Genomic DNA, 20535 nt, shown 5'->3' with positions numbered 1-20535 from the left:
ACTAAAAGCAGTAAGGAATACCTCTTGAAGGTACTTGATGGCAAGTTGATTGTGTCCAAGGATTTCTGCATCTTTGGCAAAGTGCCTCAGCTGTGTTGAAGTTGTTTGTTGGATAGGTGTCGAGGAAATTTCGTCAGTTGACATAATCTGGTGGGAATGAAATGTATTTCAAACAGTTACTGATCGGTGTAACCTTGAATGTTATGACAGTGTACATGTGGTGAGAGTAAATAGCTCAGTTGGTAGTGCGTTTGTCATCGAGCTGCATCTTGTCGGTCCGTCCCAAAACTGTACTGTGGTTCTAGTGAAATGCCGCTAGAGGGAGATGCATCTCGAATATGTGGATGTTGTGATGTAGATGGATGTGATGCACAAGAGGGTTGTGATGTAGATATGCACAAATGTTTATTATTGGCGAAACGGCTTTTACCTGTCCCTTTATCATCCAGTGGGCAAATTGTGAATCGGCACGAGCCTTGATTTAGAGATACACAAGCCGCTCAACATAGCTCACCTTGTGCAAGACGATGTGCGTTTCATCCATGAGAAAAACGTACAGCTCGTTCAGGAAAACGTGAAGCTCAAGCTCGTCCTTAAACGTAGTTCTTTTGAGATACTTTTCCCGCACGATGTCCGTTATTGAATGCTGCGAATAAACAAAGTTCAATAACATATTAAAGTAGAGAATAATGTCTCCAAAAATTTGAAACTGCCATGCAAAGGTTCAATAAGTGTGAGAAGGACAGTTTGCAATGTGTATAATAAAACTGGTCTTGCTCTTTTGCTCCTGCATTTTTCCATCCCTCCCGAGTCCCTCAAGGTCATGATGTGTTCTTCCGGTAACCCACTCCTTGTGAAACTCCCAAAATTCAGGCTTACTGTCTGTCTCCAACCTTCGTTTTTCTCTCCTCCCGTTTGTGGAATTGCTTTCCTCAGTCTTTTCAATCCCATTCTTCCTTTCAGGATTTCAAGTTGGCAGTGCCTCCTCATCTACATATAACCCTCATAAGGAACCACTACATATAACCCTCCTCGGGTTATACTCTATCCCTACCCTTGATCTTTTCTACCCTCATTAACCATCCCCTAACTCTCCCCTTATGCTTGCAGTTGCAATGTTTCCTTCCCTCACCACTCTCTGTCTGTTCGTTCATCCTTTTGTTTCTTGTGTCTTTCCATGTGTATTGTTTCACGACCCCACTGTCATTGTGCTGCCTTCTCTCTATCACCTTTCTCTTCCATGAGCTTATCTTTTGTATACAAGAGAAAACATAACGCTTTTGTGGGATTATCAACTTGGGATCCGCAGCATCACGAGATCTGTTCTCAGACGAGACCACCACACATGGAAACTCACATTTGATAGTTATGCTACTAACAATGGAATAATGAAAAAATGCAATGGAGAGGTAACCTTCAGTTGTTCTTTAAATGCATAATAAGCCCCCGAGGAATTTAACTCGTAGAAGAGTTTGGATTTGCGGGCTTCCTGTGACTTGTAGTCGTTTGGCAATTCATCTGCATCCTCTTTGAGCATGTCGCGGTACTTGGCGATGAGCATGTCTGCTATGCGATGGATCTGTGCGTGGAAACTCTGCACGGCCTGAGGGTGCATGGAACATCCAAAAAGAAAGAAAAGTCAAATAGCAAAATGTAGTTTGGTCTATCGTTGTTGTTCCACAATGGGAAGCATGACATACACAGATAATTACATATTAAATAGGGTTGAACTTCATATAAATGGCTTTTTTTTGGTCTACATTGTCGAGGCTCGTATAACAGCTAACACACAGAACATCTAATATAAATGGATGAGTGTGTGTTTGTGTTTGTGTGTGTGTGTGTGTTTGTGTTTGTGTGTCTCCTCTAGAACTCCAAAACCATGAAACCCAGCAGCCTGGAACTCTGCATGCATACTAAGAAAACTCCAAAGAAGTACATGACTGAAAATTGGGTGTTTGGGTTAATTAAAATGCCCCTTTTGAAGATAATTAATGGCCTTATTTAATGATATCCTTTATCAGGAACCCTCCTCCGCCACCTCACTCTCTGGGGTCTTAAGGCGTACCCTGGGTTATCTTGGTGGGGTCTGAAGCCGCCGTGTATTTTGGCCTGCTCAAGCATGCCTTGATTTGAAATTGGCCGCAATGATTTCTTAATGATAAAGTTTTCTCCTTCACTTTTCTGACTCTTATTATCGAATGCCTGTTCATCACAGCTACAAATCACTGTACACACCACTTTTGTAAGTGCTATAGTTTTCAAATTAGGAGCTTGGAGTGATTTAATGCATTTTAATGATGCAATTTTCCACGATCTACTCTCATGGACTAATTAAAAGATAATAATCGAAATATGATTTCGGGTTTGAGAATCAGATATCGTCTGGACTAAATAAGTGTTGAAATTTGGAGTGAAATCTGATAATTTAAAGAAATAATGAATCTTATAGCGAAGCCTATATACCTATTTACTTTAAGAAAACAAGGCTATGGTCTCTCCTCCATGTATACAAAAGTAAATGGGAAATTCGCAAAGCATTAAACTTATCTTTTTCTACTATTTGGAGAATTATATTGAGTGAACAAAATATTTACAAATGTGCCAAAATTAACTAGCTGCATTGAGCTATATGATTGAATGCATTCACTGCTCGACCTTGTGCCCTGTCAGCCAGAGGGACTGCTTATCCATAGCATCTGCCAGATCTGTGTCTATATTTTCGGAGGTTTCGCGAGGTGCTTTACAAGGAATCAAAGCGAATCTGGTGAAAAACACGTTTTGAAATAAAGTTATAATGTTTGTGCGGATCGTGAACCGATGCACCACGTGACGTGTGCACAGACAAGCAGGCAACTTCGCGGATTATCTGCAATGATTTTTTTCACGGGCGATTAAACTTTCTGATGTTTCCAGGGTTGTTCTACATTAAACAGCACCTCTTTTGTGGATAAAGTCATCATTTGAACGGCTTTATTTAATTTATTTAACTGCTGCAGCACAGTGAAGACCAGCTTTAAAGTTGAAGGCATCCTATATGGTATACAAAAACAGCCTGGCCAGCCATTCCTTCTGAACTATTTAATTGGAGCGCTTGCTTGAGTGCTTAAGCCACATACTGAGCACCAAACAGTCGATGGCAGTACAGTTCATGTCTCGATTGGGATGTACAGTCGGCAGTTGCTTCAAGGTAGAGGCACATGATTTATAAAGGTTATATGTTTTCTTTTTGTGAGCTTCAAAGCAAACTATATTTGATAACACCTGATTTCTGAGCCGTTTGCTGTATTAACATGTTTCTAAATGACAGAGCCAAATTTTTTTTCCAGCCGTCACATGACGATTGGCAGCTGTTTATAAAGATGAATGTTTATGCACATCTCCCTGAAACGTCTACAATGCAACATTGTTTTTATGATTTGTTTATTGAAATTTCCCCAAAACAAGGGTGAAAGCTACTCAAGGTTTATGGGTTGTATACAGTACGTAATCACACTGACTCCAATCTGCCGACTCCTGAAGAATTGCCAATATCAGCCAAGCACTAATACAGTGTGTGTGTGTGTGTGTGTGTGTGTGTGTGTGTGTGTGTGTGTGTGTGTGTGTGTGTGTGTGTGTTTTCATACAGCAAAACATTTTCTCTCTGCTAGCTCCCCTCCCCTACCCACCTCTCTCTCTCTCTCTCTCTCTCTCTCTCTCTCTCTCTCTCTCTCTCTCTCTCTCTCTCTCTCTCTCTCTCTCTCTCTGTCCCATTCTCGCTCTGCCCCTGCCTCATACAGAGCAGCACCCTCCCACACCCCTCTCTCACCTCTCTCCAGACGTGTCCGGGTGGTGATTATGTCCAGATGGTGTTTGTCTCTAGACGTGTCTGGGCAGTGTTTATCTCCAGGTGGTGTTTGGCTCCGGACATGTCTGAACAGAGTTTGTCTGTTTAGATGGAGTTTGCTCCGGATATGTCTGCCATCCAGACGGAGTTTGTCTCCAGACATGTTCGGATGTTGTTTGTCTCCTGAGGTGTCTGAAAGGAGTTTGTCTCCGGACGAGTCCAGGCATTCTTTATTGCTGAACAGTGTTTGTTTGTCTCCAGACCTGCCCAGGTGTATTTGTCTCTGGACGCATCCGGGCGGTGTTTTTCTCCGAACGTGTCTGGGCGGTGTTTGTCTCCAGATACGCCCGACCGGTGTTTGTCTCCGAATGTGTCTGGGCGGTGTTCATTTTCGGACAGAAGTTTGTATGTGGATGTGTCTGGGTGGTGTTTGTCTCCAGACATGCCTGGGCTGTGTTTGTCGGTGTTTGGGTTAATTAAAGCACCCCTGTTGAAGATAATTAATGGCCTCATTTAAATACGAACAAATAACGCCCATCGCTTCGCCGACGGGTATACGAAAAGTGGGGGGGGGGGGAAAGAGTGGGTAGAGAGAGGGGTGGGGGAGAGAGAGGGGGGAGAGTAAGGAGGTGGAGTGGGAAAGAGAGAGCAATGAGGGGGAGAGAGGAGGAGGGGGAGAGAGGAGGGGTGGAGGAGCAAGGAAGATGGGGTAGGGGAGTGAAGAGGGAGGGAGAGTGAGGAGGGGTGGGGGAAGGGAAGGCAGACGTGCGGTGGAGTGTTAATTACAATTCATACCGTCTCATCAAAATGATTCTGCATAGAGTACCAGTAAAGATGGAACCAAAATAATGGCTGAAATCCATTTTCTCCCAATCAGACTATAAATACTACCCAGAGACAAACATTGCCTGGACATGTCCAGAGATTAATGCAGTCCAGAAACAAATACTGCCCAGAGACAAACACCGCCTGGACACGTCTGGAAACAAACTCCTGTCCGGATATAAACATCGCCTGGACACGTTCGGAGCCCAAGACCGGCCAGACGCGTCTGGAGACAAACACCTCCTGGACGTAAACACTGCCCGGACACGTTCAGAATTAAATAAGGCCGTTAATTATCTTCAAAAGGGGTATTTAAATTAACCCAAACACCCAATTTTCACACACACACACACACACACACACACACACACACACACACACACACACACACACACACACACACACACACACACACACACACACACACACACACTGCCATTTATTAGTATAGACCGTCAATTGAATGGAAACTCAAACCCGACTGAGCTGAAGTGATCGTGTGACGAGCGTTTTCATCTTCACGAACACACACTTTCGCCTTCTTCCTCTGAATCACTCGCACAAGGCTCGAAACAATACGGTTCCATAATTCCCACAAAAGGACTTCCATCACAAATTTTGTCTCTAATGGTTTCTTCAAAATCTGACTGATCACTATCAACATTCTGAGAACCATCGGTGTTCCTAATTACGGTGGAATAAGTATCGGAATCCGAGCTCCACATGTACTGATTGTGTATGTAAAACCGCCTTTTGATCAATATGGATTCCAGATGTGACGTCACTGGCGAAATCGAAAATCCACACTCTAGGACTTATTTCGACACTTTGTGATTGGCAAAAAAAACTTCGCATATTATTTCCCCTTCCAATTCGACTGTGATTAATGATTCTCAATGGTTTTTAGAAAAAAAAATTGGGGGTTCCCCTTTCAATGTTGCTTTGTTGCCACATTCATTCCTACAATGTCCTGCTACCACAGATGTAAACCAAAATGAATAAAATCCAGGACAAATGTCAAAGTTTACACAATAATGTAATGTGATGGAACATCACCTCTTGAGCACCAAATATCTTTTTGGGCAAAGCAGACCTGGGTGGAATCAGTTCAGAGACCCTGGTTGAGGCACAGACACAAAGAATGAATCATCAGGTTGTAATGGATAAGTTTTTTTTGTACAAACAAGGCAAGAACTAATAAAACTCAATTCACTATTTCCAAAACTTACTTCATCGTCAGCTCTTCAGTTGACCTTTTGTGGATGAATGGTTTATCAACAAAGAATTCAAGTACGATGTAAGTCCCTGCCTCCGAGAATTGCTAGAACCATGGAGGAGGAAACGAATCATCTATTCCCACCAATACAAGCAATTTTTGTTCATAAAGTTCGAACAGACTCATAAATACTTGCTGCAGAAAGTTAGGGTAATTCCACAACGACTTTTTATTGTATACAAAGTCGATGCTCATGGAAGAGCTATAGCACAGAATGGACCATATAATAACAGAACAGGAAGAACATAGTGGAACGGGGGAAGCACACAAACAGCAGCGTATAGGACACAAGTTAGTTTTATCATCAAAAATGAGTTAGTTACCTGTGTGTCAGCTTTTAAGCAGCTAACAGATTCTCTTCCATCAAATTCTAACTCACTCATCTGTTTCAAGACCGTCATCTGTGCAAAAAAACCCAAAAACATTTATATAAATCAAGTCATACAAAATACTGTAACTACAGTAGTAGCAACTAGAGGGGGAGCACTCGGTAGAGTGCAAAACCTCTGCCGCCAATACTGCTGGGTCACTTAAGTGAACCCGATATCCTATTCATTGTAGGTCAAAACAGATCAGACTCTACTGAACCACGATTGAATAAACTAAACTAGATCGACGAGCATGTAGAAATGGCCAAAAAATAAAATCGAAATTTTTTTGAAAAAAAAGGTGCAAAATTTCAAAGTTTTTTTCCTCTAAATTTTTTTGGGGGGGTTGGAAATCACTTAAAACATGTATAAATGCAAAAACAAAAATTCAAATATTTTTCAAATAAAATCGAAAATTTTTTGAAAAAAAGTTGCAAATTTTTTTTTTTCCTCTAACAAATTTTTTTTTTTTTTTGGTTGGAAATCACTTAAAACATATAGAAATGCAAAAACAAAAATTCAAATATTTTTTCAAAATGGCCGCCATAGCGGCCATATTGGACTTTGGACCAAGTCCAAAACCATACCTAATCCCCCCACCAAGTTTCATCGAAATCCATCCAGGAGTTTTTCCGTAATACTGTTCACAAACAAACAAACACACAAACAAACAAACAAACAAACAGACAGGGGTGAAAACAGTAACCTCCGTCCTTCTTCGATGGCGGAGGTTAAATATAGAATCAATAAGAGCATACTACTATTACTAGTAGCGAAGAGAATGGAAAATAAGTAAAGATATGAATGGAAAAGAGGAAAACAGGAAAGGATTTGAGCTGTTTGACTCGTAATTAAAGGTACGCAAGGTACGCACACTCGTATTTAAGCTTTTTAACCTAGGTTTGAAATAAACTGTCATCCCGGTGTTTCACAGGCAGGGTGATTCATCATTGTGTGTGCCGTTCCTCGAATGAACGTTAAACGGGAGTCCTGTCTGTCTGGATTCATTGGTGGACGTTAAAGATCCCACGGTGTCCTTTGCGAAGAGTCGGTGAGCTCACGCCATCACCCTGAACAAATTACAAATTCCTGCCCTAATCAGCAGAGGGCATTAGATTAGTGGCACAGCCGCACCCTCGTCTTCAGCCAATGATGCTACTCCACAGTCTTGTGCTGCATAAGAACAACGAAGAGGGTAAGGATTTGACAATAATACAAATAATTAGAAGGGCACTCAGTGGAGTGCATACCTCCGCCACTCAATGCCTGATCCAGTGTAACATATCTGGCCCAATAACTTTTTGAAGTATCATGCGACATATTGTTTTTGGCCCTATCAATGGTGAAGAATCACTTTAAAAATTAAATAATTCTCGTATTTGGATCAGGATTCAGATCTTCACTAAAATTGAATAAAATTGTCCTTGCCACACACCCAACGTGTCCACCAAGTTTCATCCGAATCCGTCCACAACTTTTTGAGACATCATGCTATATATTAGTTTAGTCCGATGTCTCAATGGTGAAGAATCACTTAAAAAAATTCTAGTAGTCGGAACCGGATCCGGATATTCACCACAATCGAATCAGGTCGTCCTTGTTACACCTGTCCACAAAATTTCATTCGGATCCGTTCACAACTTTTTGAGATATCCTGTACACAAACAAACAGACAGACAAACAGACAGAGAGGGGTTGAAACGTAACCTCCTTCCACCTTCAGTGGTGGAAGTAATAAAACCTAAGGTTATGGAATGAGCAATAAGTGTAACCCCTTCAATACTACGTAGGACGCATTATAATGCTCTGATAAGCTCCATTATAGTACGATGGGCAGTCATAAAGTTTGTATAATGAAACAGTTGAACAAGACAAAACTCCAGGGTCAAATATTCATTTTTATATCTTCCAAATGTTCATAATACTTCACTGATTCAACAAAACCAATAGAACTACGGGTCATGGCGTTACAATTACCGTGAAAGCCTGTGGTTCTACAGTATGGGTCTCTATTTATGTGCTGACCATTGTGAGAGGTTCTGGCAGTTCTGGGAATGAAAAAGACAAAGATGAAAATAAAAAGTCTAGAGTTGTGTCGTTGATAAATTTATGGTCCTTGCTTTACTCGTGGCCTCCCGTGGTGTTTTCTCATCTCTGCTGATGCGACTCGTGGCTTGCCGAGGAAGTCTTGAGGTCAGTGTAGACAAAACGCTCAAACACATGATTTCACCCTCTGTCTGCAATGCATCCCTCGCGACTCCGCAAGACCGTTTTGTCTGCAGGCAGTACAGTATGAGTGTGAGATGAAAATGCGTGGTGGTGATACCCCGAATGTTCCGATTGTCTAATGACGCTTTTATGACGCATCCTTTGAAGAGTTATAAAAACAAACCTTCTCAAACAAAGCAGTGTCAGAGTAAGACGTCACTGGATAAGCTCCGTGCACAAGTTGCACTCCTGGGTACAGAAGTGGTGCCATGTCCACAAAAGCCACACCATGAAAAGAAATGGGAAGGCCTTCTTCAGTCTGCAAAGAACAATAACTGTTACTCATTATTTAACCAAAAAAAACATGGCAAAATAAAATATCAATACGCATTACAATGACAGAAATATCTGTAAGTTATTCAATCTGTCCTCCTTTTCCACCTTCTGTCTGCCTGGAAGTCTGCCAACATCACTTCCATTCATAAAAAGGATGCAGAAACATCCTCTCAACTAAGGGCCAATAAGCTGACTTCCCATTACAAGGAAAGTCATGGAATCGATCATCGCGACTGATGTTACGTCTTTCGTCTTTTCAAACAGTCTGATCTCTGGCTGTCAGTTTGGATTATGTCCTACTCACTCAAAGATGGATATGTTGCTGCTTCCATCTCTTTGTGATGTGTGTCAACTCTAGCTAGACATGCTGCTGCTCCATCTCAGCAATGGTCGGAGGCCCTAAATCTCAAACAAGAGGTGAAGACCATCTCCCTCGACTTGTATCTTCGGCATTTGACATAGTCTGGCGTCCTGCTTTGCTCGCCAAGCTCTCTGCCTGTGGCATCCAAGACCTCCTTCATACCTCGCTTTCTGAATCCCTCCATCCGTGCAGTCAATGTGTTGCTATCAATGGAACCTTCTACTCCCTGAAAGTTGGAGTGTCCAAAGGCAGTGTCTTGCACCCAGTCTTGTTCCTTTTTTACATCAACCACTTCTCTGATGCTCTGGCAGACCCTGTCTTCCTTTTTTCAGATTAGTCCACATCGTGTCGTACAGTAACCCCAGTTCCTGTACTGGCAGGAAAATATTTTTCGCTCTCTGGTGATCTGGAATTGATTAGATGCTGTTCTGATAAATGGAACGTCTCCATCAATCCCCCCCCCCCACCCCCCAGTCTCACCCTGAAGATCCAGAAGGATCATCAAGCTAACCCACCTATCCATTTCCATAAATCAAGCACTGCATTGGTTCAATCTCTCAAACTTCAATTCTCAATCTGTTTCTATCTACATTAACCCTTCCATAACTCTCCTCATTTCTTTGCCAGATGCTATGTTTCCTTTTAAAAAATTTTGTTTCCTCCTCTTGTTTGTTCATTTCCTTGTTGCACCCCCATCTTGTCCCACTCCCCTAACGTCAATATGTTGCCTTTATAGCTCCGTCTCCTTGTTCTTTCATGAGCCTGTTAATTGTATACAAAAAATTCAAACGATGTGAACCACAAATGAACACTCTCTATGAATTCATGTCACATCAACCTGCCGAGCAATTCATAACATTTCAGGCATCACGCTTCCATGTATTTAAATTTGCCTTTTTCACTCTCTGCATGATGGTTTAAAAATTTTTTTTTTAATGTTCATCTGTTCATCGAGTTCTTCTTCGGTCGCATGTAGCACAAGGCTGCGGGGTAGTATCATTGGCTGAGGGTGTAGTTGTGCCACTGATGCAATGCCCTCTACTGGTTTGGGCAGGAATTTGTAACTTGGCGAAGGTGCCGGCGATGGCTCGCTTCCTCTTCGCCAAGAACACCGTGGGATCTTTAACATCAACAAACAAATGCCCGCAGAAAGGACACCCGTTTGGAGTCCATCTGAGGGACAGCACACACATTGATGAATCACCCTCCCTGTGAAACACCAGGATGACAATTTACAGCTGGGTTGAGATTCAAATCCAGGCCACACATCTTTGAGGCGAGTGTGCCTACCTCTAGGCCATCCTACCAGCCCTTGTTGATCTAGTAAGGTCTTTTCATAATGGTCCTTCCTATATTTAATCACTTCCATGAAATTATTGTGGAAGAGTGTTCTTTCATATTGATAGCACAGTCATGAATGTAGATGAAGCCACTTTTGATTGTTCAAAGGGATGATGGCCAATTTCTGTGCTACTCCATTGGCCATTATTTACATCAATTTTGCACATGGTTATGATAAAGAAATATATATTAAAAAAAAAAAACAAAGAGTGGCATGTACACTCAGAAGGTATGATCGCAGCGTGCATTGTGCAATGAATTATACAGCCGGGCAACTATAAAGAGATGGAAAAAAAACCCATCAAACTTCATTTCATATCTGGTAACACTATTCAAGCCAACCTTTTCAACCTTTCCCTTTGATCCTTTTCCCGTTCCGGGAACAGTGGTCCGGAAAATCTCCACGGGCCACAGTCTGCTCTCTGCGATGCTTTTCTGCAGACTGCAAGGTGTCCGACACAGACGCACTCATTACAACCAAATGTGGCATGGTTATCAGATTATCTCAGTGAGAAAACTGCATTACATTACCATCAGAGACAGTCAGCACAGTTTAAGAGCATTGTGCTTCATAAAATTGCAACAATCATGTGGCAAGGTTTTGTAGGGCAATTCAATCATATCAAAGTATCCTGTGCATGTGCAGGGTAACTTTCTCTCAAATAAATGTTAAATACTTGTGAATGCTCTTTCTGCTGTTTCGAAATAATCATTGTTACAATTCGGTGCACCTGGCAGCTGCTCCATTGTTTAGGTAGCAACGACGCTCTGTATACCAGGAAATACAATTCGACTCCATCTCTGGCTTCATTGGAAGCTCCCTGAACTGTGAACAAGAAACAAGAAACGATGAACACATCGATCATTTTTGGTGTATATTAAGCCTCCCCCTATGCACTATGGCAGAGCCTGCCTGTTGTAGTGATTGTTTCTACAATTAGTGCCCCCAATTTTTAATGGTACCACAGAATTTCTGAGACCCCGATGAGTACGAAACCACCATTTAGGTTTATTTTTTCCTTCCCCTTTTTTTCTGCCAATTTTCGAGCTGTATGAGAGCTGGCTGGGGCTTTCATAATGAAATTCTACATCGATAATGGGATTACAAAGTATGCAAGGTTGACTTTTTTTTGGCCTTGACCTAATTGTTAATGCCATGACCTAATTATAGCCATTCTCACGTTTTCATCGTAATTCAATTAAGCTTTGTCCGATTGGAACAAAATTTCCCTTTCTAGATAGCGTAGAGCAAGGCGAATTTACACTTAATTTAGATCATACCCCTACAAGTTAAAGGTCTCAGTCCTCAACCCCTAGTAGTACTGAACCACAATTTAGGTTTTTTTTTCTTCCTTTTTTTCTGCCAATGTCCGAGCTGTATCTCCGAGCCAGCTGGGACTATCGGAATGAAATTTTACATCAATAATGGGAATAAAAAGCATGTGGCTGACATATTTTTTGACCTTGACCTAATTTTAAGGTCATGGCCTAATTATAGACATTTAAACTCTTTTTTTTTAACAATAACTCGACTAAGGTTTGTCTGATCGGAATAAAATTGCCCTCTCTAGATAACCAATGGCAAGGCGCATTTAAGTTTCATTTACATCATATCCCTTCGGTTTAAAGGTCAAGTTGAAATGGCGGTCTGAAAAAAACGAACGTTGTTTTTTTTTTGACATTTCTGAATTTCGTCCATGCGGAATCTCAAAGACCGCTTGGCCTTCCAAGATGTTCTTGTATCATAATAGTGCACCTGCATTGAAGTTGTGCACCTGTTATTTGATTTGGGTCCTTGACCTACTTTTTTGGATTGTGACCAAATTAACAAAAAACACCTTTTTGATAAATACTTGAATAATTTCCCTCCGATCTTCCCGATGTTGAGTTTTTTGGATATAACATAGATGGGGACACATTTTTTTTAATTTACACTCCACCCCTAAATGTTGAAGGTCAAGGCCATATGATAGTCTGAAAAAAAATGGCCATCATTGGATCGCGGGCACCTGGGAAGGCTTACCCTTGGCGATCGCTTTGTGATCGCAGATGTTTAATTTCATATTGTTGTTTACTTTGTCAATCCACACCTCTTGTGAGTGCCCATGGGAGGTATATTCATTGAGTGTGCCCTGGATGTGCGAAGCTCCCGCTGCATGTATGTTTCTCAAGGGCCAGCACTTTGGCCTGGGTGATGCTTTGCACTCTGCAAAAGGCTGTGGTACTCCATTGGCCATTATCAACGGAATTTCTTTCTGGCAAAAAATGGTTTAAAGCAAAATATTTTCACTGCCTTTGTTTAGAGAGGCTTTGCTTTCAATTCTACATCCTTTAACTGCCTTTGAATTAAGGTATGCTGTATCTCGACATTGATTCTAAGGACTCGGAAAAGGTTTGGCGTACCTCTGAGGAGACCGGCATTGGCAATGTGATAACATAGATGTATTGTGGGCTTGCTGAAGTATAGCTATCTGGTACAGAGAATGCGGCTTCCACGGTCACTCTGAGCAGGTTGGAATCCTCAATGCATTCCTGTGACAAGAGTGGCTCCGGTGTTGTCACCAGCAACTCTAGACTTGCCTGGGAACAGTTATTTCATGAAGTTCAGTTTATTTCTTCATCGTTGCTTTACACATGTAAATAAATCCCATTACACAGGGATGCTCTTGATACTGCATTTGTAGCGCTGATGTCCTCTCGAGGGAGAAGAGGAAGGAATCTGAGCACCAAAACCAGAAAATTAATTTAATTAAAATTGATATATTTCCTGATGGTCTGGCTCATTAACGTGGAAAGGTTCATTTACCCCATGGACACAACATTCTTACGTTTTGAGAATCTTCTGGAAGGAGTATTATCGGTGATCCGGGTGTAGGGTGAATTATACTGATTGATTTGATGCAAGTCTCACCTGGAAGATACAACCACAGCACCTGGGTATAAGGTTCATAACTCGTTAACTGCTATGTATTAATTCCACAACGAGCAGTTGCACTTCGGAAAGAAAACCTGTCATCACATTAGCTATCGGTCTATCCTATATATGCAAGAGGAAAGACTACATCACCTCGGTTTGATTTGTGTTTCAGTGCAAGTGTGACTTTGGGGTCATCAATTCATTCTCTTCCCATTCTTCCCGCACTCATATCCTCTCGTCTCATTTTAACATTTTCAATTCAGCCCCCCCTCTAAAACCCCCTACCTTCCTCTGCCCCTTCCCTCTGCAACCAGGTGTATTGCTTAATAAATAGGCAATTCATTATCAATGGACAAAAGTGCGATCGAACCCTGAACCAGGGGCAGCAGATCCACCGTCAGCTGGCCAATCAGAACGATGCTCCGTTCCTTCTGCTTCTTTTCCTTTGGAAGTACCTCAAAGATGGACACTGTCAAAAGAGAAAACAACATTGCATTTACATGAATCAAACTTAGATGTTCCTTTTCTAAACATTTTGATGCTTGCAGATGATGCACACAAGACCACAAATCCCATTAGAAACTGCAGCTGTGAGTCAGTGGCCACCACCTAAGGTGGGGTTGTCCCTCAATGTAAATGACCAATTCCAACCACAGTTTTAAAACAATGGGTCATCTGGCAATAATTGCTTCCAGTTGGAATCTGGTCCTAGCTGGTGTAGTAACAATGCCTGATGCCTTCAGGGATAGAATCGAAACTGCTTCCCATCAGGGGCCTGTTTGCACAACTGTGAGAGAACAATGACTATACAGTAATTTGTTGCATCCTGGATATTAGTTTGTAAGCACTGAAAGGTAAGTTGTCGATGAAAGACAATACACACTCGACAAGCATGCCATAATCTTATTCAGGGAATTTTATAAAATACAATGTATATCTCTTCATACTAGAAACAAAATGAATAATATCACAACACTCAAACAATATCCAACCATCCCAGCTCATAACAATAGCCTTCGTATCATGGGAGTAGATAATATGTGATAAAAATTTATAAACAATTCAAAGTTGTGTGTTGGCAGTGCAGATGGTAAAGTGTATATAAATAAATAATGATTCCCAAAAGCATATACAATCCTGTACATATAAAACAATTTTTTATTGAATTCCCAAAATTCCGAATTGTCTCCAATCCCAAAATCGTTCCACTACACTTGCCTTATGCCCAGATGTTAATGCATACAGGTGCTGAATATGAAAGAAATAGGTCCAGTCATTTTCGAGTGGAGGCACCCCCAGATGGACAGACGGACGGACTCACAGGGCCCAAAATATAAGCCTCCATCGGGGCTGATATCCAGTTGGGGGCTAATAATATAACTTCAAATAACGTTTCACGGATAACTGTGTTGCCTTTGGAAGAAAAACAAACAACACGAGTTGTTACTTATCCCAGATATGTTCAGGCTTTGCCACAGACTCCTGATCAATGGTGGATTATGCGATGCCAGTGAGGTCCAACTTCAACATGACCAGGGTGGCAGCAATAACTTGCCTTATCTTCATCGAAACACACCATGGGATCTGAAAGTCCAGTGGAGCAATCAATGCTGGCAGATGGGACCCCAGCTCAACGCCCATTGGAAGGACGACGACATGGTCCGGCAGAGCAGGAATTTCTAATTTGTTCAGAGAGCCGGCGATAGCTCGCTTTCTCCTTGTGAAAGACACCGTGGGATCTTTAACGTCCAGACATTGACAAGAGACAATAGCTTGAGACGATATTTTGCATCACGTGCATATCTTTTAAATAAATATTTGAAACATGTCACATTGAAGGAATCAAAATGTTTACTTCCATACAAATGCTTTTCCTGAATTCACACTCACGCAAGAGGGGATTGTGGACAAGATTGTCCAGGGAGATAACATCATCGGGACAGCATTCCAGTTTACAAGTGAAGTTGTATTCCACCAGGGAACAGTGAGCGTCTTCACAGTACGGAGATTCCCCAAGTCGGAAGCTGCCGTGCTCAACTCGTAGGAATGAAGTCATCACATCCCCCTTGCTGCCATGCTTGAGAGCACAGAAGATAAATAGCATCATCTTCAATTATACAATTAATAATCTTGATAATAATAATAATAATAATAATAATTAATGACAATTATATTACCTTGTAACCCCATAACACAATGAAACCTTCCACCTTTTCTATCAGGCATAAGTGGTGTTAAGAGGGTTGATCATTAAGTATGTGGCCATAAAATAGAAGTGGGGAAATTAAACAAAGACCTTCAAACAGTTTAGTTCTTGGTTAGCAGTAGCTCCATGGACTGATAATTTGTATTGTGATTTGTTGATTGCAGGTTTGCAGCACCAACCCGACGCGGAAGGCAATGGACACAAACCCAGTGTACTCCTTACCCAGTGTATTCCTTATCACGTCTGTGAGATAAGGATTGCTACCTAAAGTTGCTCAAAAAGTTTCCAAAAGAAACTGAAAAAACTTGGAAACACACCTGTGAGAAAGGGGTGTGTCTCTGCCAGGGCCACTGAGAGCCAGAAAGGGCAATACTAAGTGTGGGGCCCCCTTCAAATATATATTTTAAAACAACCGATATGGAGGTTTCCATATTTTTATTGTCAGAGGTGGGCTGGAATTCGAAATAGAAAAAACACATGCCGTGTTTAAGGGAAATTGGGGGTGTTATTCGCTTATTCCTTATTCCTACGCAGATTAATTTAGCACACTTCATCTGTATGGGGTATTGGCCAACACTACTGATGATGGAAATTGGTCCCACAGTAGTTTATTTTATGAGGGAGTGTGTCACTGTCCATGGCAATAGCATGCTGAGAAATCAGCCTGAGTGGCTTGGATAGAGACACAAAATAAAATTTCCCCCTGGTGTGTCATCTTCACAATCACTGTATGAAACAATAAATTGAAGGAATAATTACGGGCCCCTATTATGTCTGATCCCCGGGATAGTTACCCCACCTGCCCCCCCCCCCCAGCCTATCGGCACTCTTGACCTCTGCACAATGAAAGAGTTGGAAAACTTTCTGAACTCACCCAAAAACCTGATAGCCTGCAGCTCCCCGTATTGCAAACTCCCGGAGGACGTGGACTGATGCAAGGCCCAAAGATTCGTCGACGGGCTCGTTCTAACCAAACCTTCGACCATCGCTGCCAGTGAGTGGACTTCAAACCATGCGGGATTACGTCATGTGAACATGGCAGGCTTGATGATTTATTTCATGGACGTCTGCTATTGGAAAGATGATGCTCTCTTTACCAACATTCTGTTTGTCTGTTTGTGAGCTTGAAAATCTCAAAAAGTTGGAGACGGATTTGGAGGAAACTTGGTATACAGGTTCGGTACGTGACAAGGACAAATTGTTTCAATTTTGCTGAAGATCCGGATCCGGATACAAGAATTTCAAGTGATTCTTCACAATTGAGAGATAGGGTCAATCACAATACATAGCACGATATCTCAAAAAGTTGTGGACGGATTATGGCAAAACTTGGTGGATGAGTTGGTTCGGTGACAATAACAAGCTGATTATGTTTTGGTTCAGGTACGGATGCAGATCTGGCCTATCAGTGGGATACAAAACATAATAAAACTAATCAACTTGGCAATGGTATGCACTCTACCAAGTGCCATTGTAGTTTTTTTTTATTTCACAAGTATCATCCTGTGAACAACATCTTTCTTGTTATTACCTATTGTCCAGCCAAGAAGGCAGAGAGACAAGCCACAAATGACCATGAAGGTTTCATAGTGGAGAATTTACCCTGGATAGTTTTCTACTCAATTATAGGGGATATCTGATTTTGAATCTAGTCAGGGTATCAATACACAATCCATCCATCCATTGGGACCATTCTCTGTGCAGAGCATTGGTGCTGCCTCAGCAGTCTCCTGGGCTATTGGGCACAATTCTGGACAGGTTGCCACTCCGACACAGGATGCTAGCAAGCTAACACTCATTTTGCCAACCTTAGAAGGATGACAGGCAGAGTCAACCCCACCTGGTATTAATTCAACGGAAAGTGGGATTTGAACTCAGGACCCAAACCATTAAGCCAGCACCAGGCGATACACAATGGTCTGTCTATAATATTTAAAAGGTAAAGTGTTGCAACGGATGGATAGATATTTCAGTAAATTGGTTAAAGCTATACAAAGAAGACTTAATCCACGAGTATAAAACAATAGAAGGGCAAAACAGTGAGATATATGAAGAAGAGACAAATATTCATAAAAATGTTCATACCAAATTGATGCCTCGAATGACATTGATGATCACTGGAATCATCTTTAAAGATGCACTCTCTGAAAGGCCTGAACATAATGACATACCTAAACAGATAATGATTGACATCGTTAAGTATGTATACATTCAAAAGTATCCTTCTACCCACATTTCATTTTTAGAGACATGTTAATCCATTGGAAAATACAGTAATTGGAGCAAAACATCACAAAATCTCTTGATTCTCACAATAAGCGACCATTAAATGGTACAAAAGTGTGATGAGCAGAGATGAATCCCCAACAAAACATTTTAAAAGGGATGGATACTGATGAGCAAAACTGAGTGCACCAAGTGGGATGTTTAAGGGAACAATTTTCTCCCCCAATAAACCTTTTATAAAAACCTTCCCCAAGCTCCACTATTATTTCCTTCTTTGAAATTGAAAAAAGGTGAACAAGTGTAATCAACTTTGATGAATTGTTGTTTTTGTGGGCATGCTTTAATTTTCTTTTTTCTACCTCCACCACCGAAGGTGGAAGGAGGTTATGTTTTCATCCATGTCTGTTTGTCTGTTTGTTTGTTCCTTGCTAAAATCGATTTTTTTTTCAAGTATATTGGTTGGTGGCGTGCGTTATTCTGTCTGTCTGTTTGCTTGTTAATTGCCGGAATCCTTCAGATTTCGGCAATTATGTTGGTCGGTTGTGTATGTCATTCTGTGTGTGTGTCTGTTTGTTTGTGTGTTTGTTTACCCTGTAGCAGCCACACCGTTTCAGCGATCATGGCCAAACTGGGTACAGACGTCGGCCATGGTCCAACTTAGACACTTGTCGTTTTTGGTGAATCTAGGTCAAAGGTCAAGGTCAAGGTCACCGAAAAACCGAAATTCTAATTTTCACAATAACGTCCGCTCTAATGGTCGTATCGACTTCAAACCAAATCCAAAATGTTCATCTTCCAATACTGCATCCAACCATATGTCTCATTGGGGGTGTCACACCAACACCCTTCTTAGCGGTCGGGGGTCGAATGTCAGGGGGGTCGGGTCAAAACTTTCAAATTGTTATAAAAACGCCATTTCAAGTCCGATTGACTTCCAAGTTATGATCATGACCAAACTAAGTACTATAACTCATTAAACAGTAGCACTATCGACTTTAAGAACCAAATTGATTTCCAGGTTTTTGTTTTTTCAGAGATCATGGAGATATGACAAAGTTATTCTGGCAATTCCTTGCTCAACGAGCAATTTCATTTGTTTGTCAGTCAATCAGCCTACAGCTGACAATTTCAAACCGATCTTCACGAAGCTTCACCACATGGTAGAGTTTGTCATAAGCAAGAAGCCTATTGTGTTTTTTTTTGAAGTCAAAAGGTCAGCAATTTTGTTGAATTTCTAAAATCCTCAATTTTCATCCACAGGCAGAATAATTCATCCGTGTGTGTGTGTGTGTGCTGTTCCTAGAATTGATGTTAAGCTGGGCATCCAGTCTGCCTGCATTAGTTGGTGCACGTTAAAGATCCCACGGTATCCTTCACGAAGAGTAGGCGAGCTATCACCGGCATCATGAACAAGTTAGAAATTCCTGCGCTCACCTACAGAGAGAGAGAGAAAAAAAGATAGAGAGAGAGTGAGAGAGAGAGAGAGAGAGAGAGAGAGAGAGAGAGAGAGAGAGAGAGAGAGAGAGAGAGAGAGAGAGAGAGAGAGAGAGAGAAAAAAAAAAAAGAGAGAGAGAGGAGAGGAGAGAAGAGGAGAGGAGAGAGGGGAGAGAGAGAGAGAGAGAGAGAGAGAGAGAGAGAGAGAGAGAGAGAGAGAGAGAGAGAGAGAGAGAGAGAGGAGAGAGAGGAAGAGGGAGAAGGAGAGGGAGAGGGAGAGGGAGAGGGAGAGGGAGAGGGAGAGGGAGGGGGAGAGAGGGAGAGGGAGGGGGAGAGAGGGAGAGGGAGAGAGAGCACAGCACCATCAATGGCACAACCACTCCCTCAGCGATGATGCAGCCGCAGCATACGAAAGAAGACGAAGAAGAAAAAGAAGAAGCGTAAATTTAACAACGTCTCGGATGTGTTCTTATCTTGAAACCTTCATCCAGGTGCTCTCAGGACGACTCCAGATGCCATTTTTATCATGTCTGAAAGAACAAATATTATGAGGACCCAGACATTTCAAGATCGTACACCTGCAAGTTCGCGAACACCTTGACCTTTTTGTTGAAAAGGTTACACGCGTGGTGACGGGGAATGTTGGGATGATCCTCGCAGGTAAACAAGCTCTCCGTATTATAAACACAAATCGTCGATCCGATTCGAGTCGTTAAGAGATGCCTTATCCGGAGAATAATGCAAACAACGCGGGCAGTCGTTTTAAACGCGGTAATAAACAATTTACAATCACGTGACTGCAATGTGTATACAGTCACAAAGCAAAGGACCGTATGACGTCACAGAGAGACTCGTCTTGTTTACCTCGCAGCTTTAATGGTATCAACAAGTGCTGCGCGAAAAGCTCAATTCGTGTTACACTTAAGGGTAATTAAATGTTCGCGTCGAATGAATAATGTGCAGCCGCACTCACTGCACCGAAATCGTTGCTTTAAACCTGAGTTCGATCGACGGAGTGTGTAATTAACGCCTTTCCACAGATCGATCTTGGAGCGATTCAATATGGCGTCCGCTGCTTCCACGAAACCGTCTCCATGGTAACCACGAACGTTCGGTGATTGTGAACGCGGCGGCAAGATGGGATTATACTCCCGTTTCATACTCTTCCTCTCAACAACGTCCCAAGCCACCACGATGATCATTTATAAATG

The 20535-nt window shown here is 41.8% G+C and overlaps 1 protein-coding gene across 15 annotated transcripts in view; it reads right to left on the bottom strand.

Annotated features, from left to right (window-relative positions):
- The window catches only part of CFAP70 (cilia and flagella associated protein 70), a 39792-nt gene that overhangs the window by 18978 nt on the left and 279 nt on the right, over window positions 1-20535 (bottom strand). For 2 of the 15 annotated variants that reach the window (XR_015050571.1, XM_085851317.1), the window contains exons 1-17: window positions 20298-20531; window positions 17750-17835; window positions 15349-15535; window positions 13829-13927; window positions 13370-13452; window positions 12945-13121; window positions 12632-12796; window positions 11273-11367; window positions 10884-10983; window positions 8688-8822; window positions 8416-8571; window positions 6251-6328; window positions 5881-5972; window positions 5708-5768; window positions 1415-1603; window positions 515-646; window positions 22-147 (exon numbers count right to left, since the gene is read on the bottom strand). Coding sequence is in view for 13 of the 15 variants with exons in the window: in XM_085851317.1 (XP_085707443.1) it covers window positions 22-147; window positions 515-646; window positions 1415-1603; window positions 5708-5768; window positions 5881-5972; window positions 6251-6328; window positions 8416-8571; window positions 8688-8822; window positions 10884-10983; window positions 11273-11367; window positions 12632-12796; window positions 12945-13121; window positions 13370-13452; window positions 13829-13927; window positions 15349-15535; window positions 17750-17835; window positions 20298-20526 (2190 nt within the window). In the remaining 2 variants the exon portion in view is untranslated. Of the gene's footprint in view, window positions 1-21; window positions 148-514; window positions 647-1414; window positions 1604-5707; window positions 5769-5880; window positions 5973-6250; window positions 6329-8415; window positions 8572-8687; window positions 8823-10883; window positions 10984-11272; window positions 11368-12631; window positions 12797-12944; window positions 13122-13369; window positions 13453-13828; window positions 13928-15348; window positions 15536-17749; window positions 17836-19686; window positions 19855-19902; window positions 20152-20188; window positions 20534-20535 lie in introns of those variants that run through there. The other 13 variants (XM_085851318.1, XM_085851319.1, XM_085851321.1 and 10 more) reach the window with 13 other exon arrangements.

This window comes from Eptatretus burgeri, chromosome 13 (genome assembly GCF_056783735.1).
Source record: "Eptatretus burgeri isolate ZD-2024b chromosome 13, Ebu_testis_v1, whole genome shotgun sequence".
NCBI lineage: Eukaryota > Metazoa > Chordata > Myxini > Myxiniformes > Myxinidae > Eptatretus > Eptatretus burgeri.
This window is presented reverse-complemented; position numbering and strand designations above follow the sequence as displayed.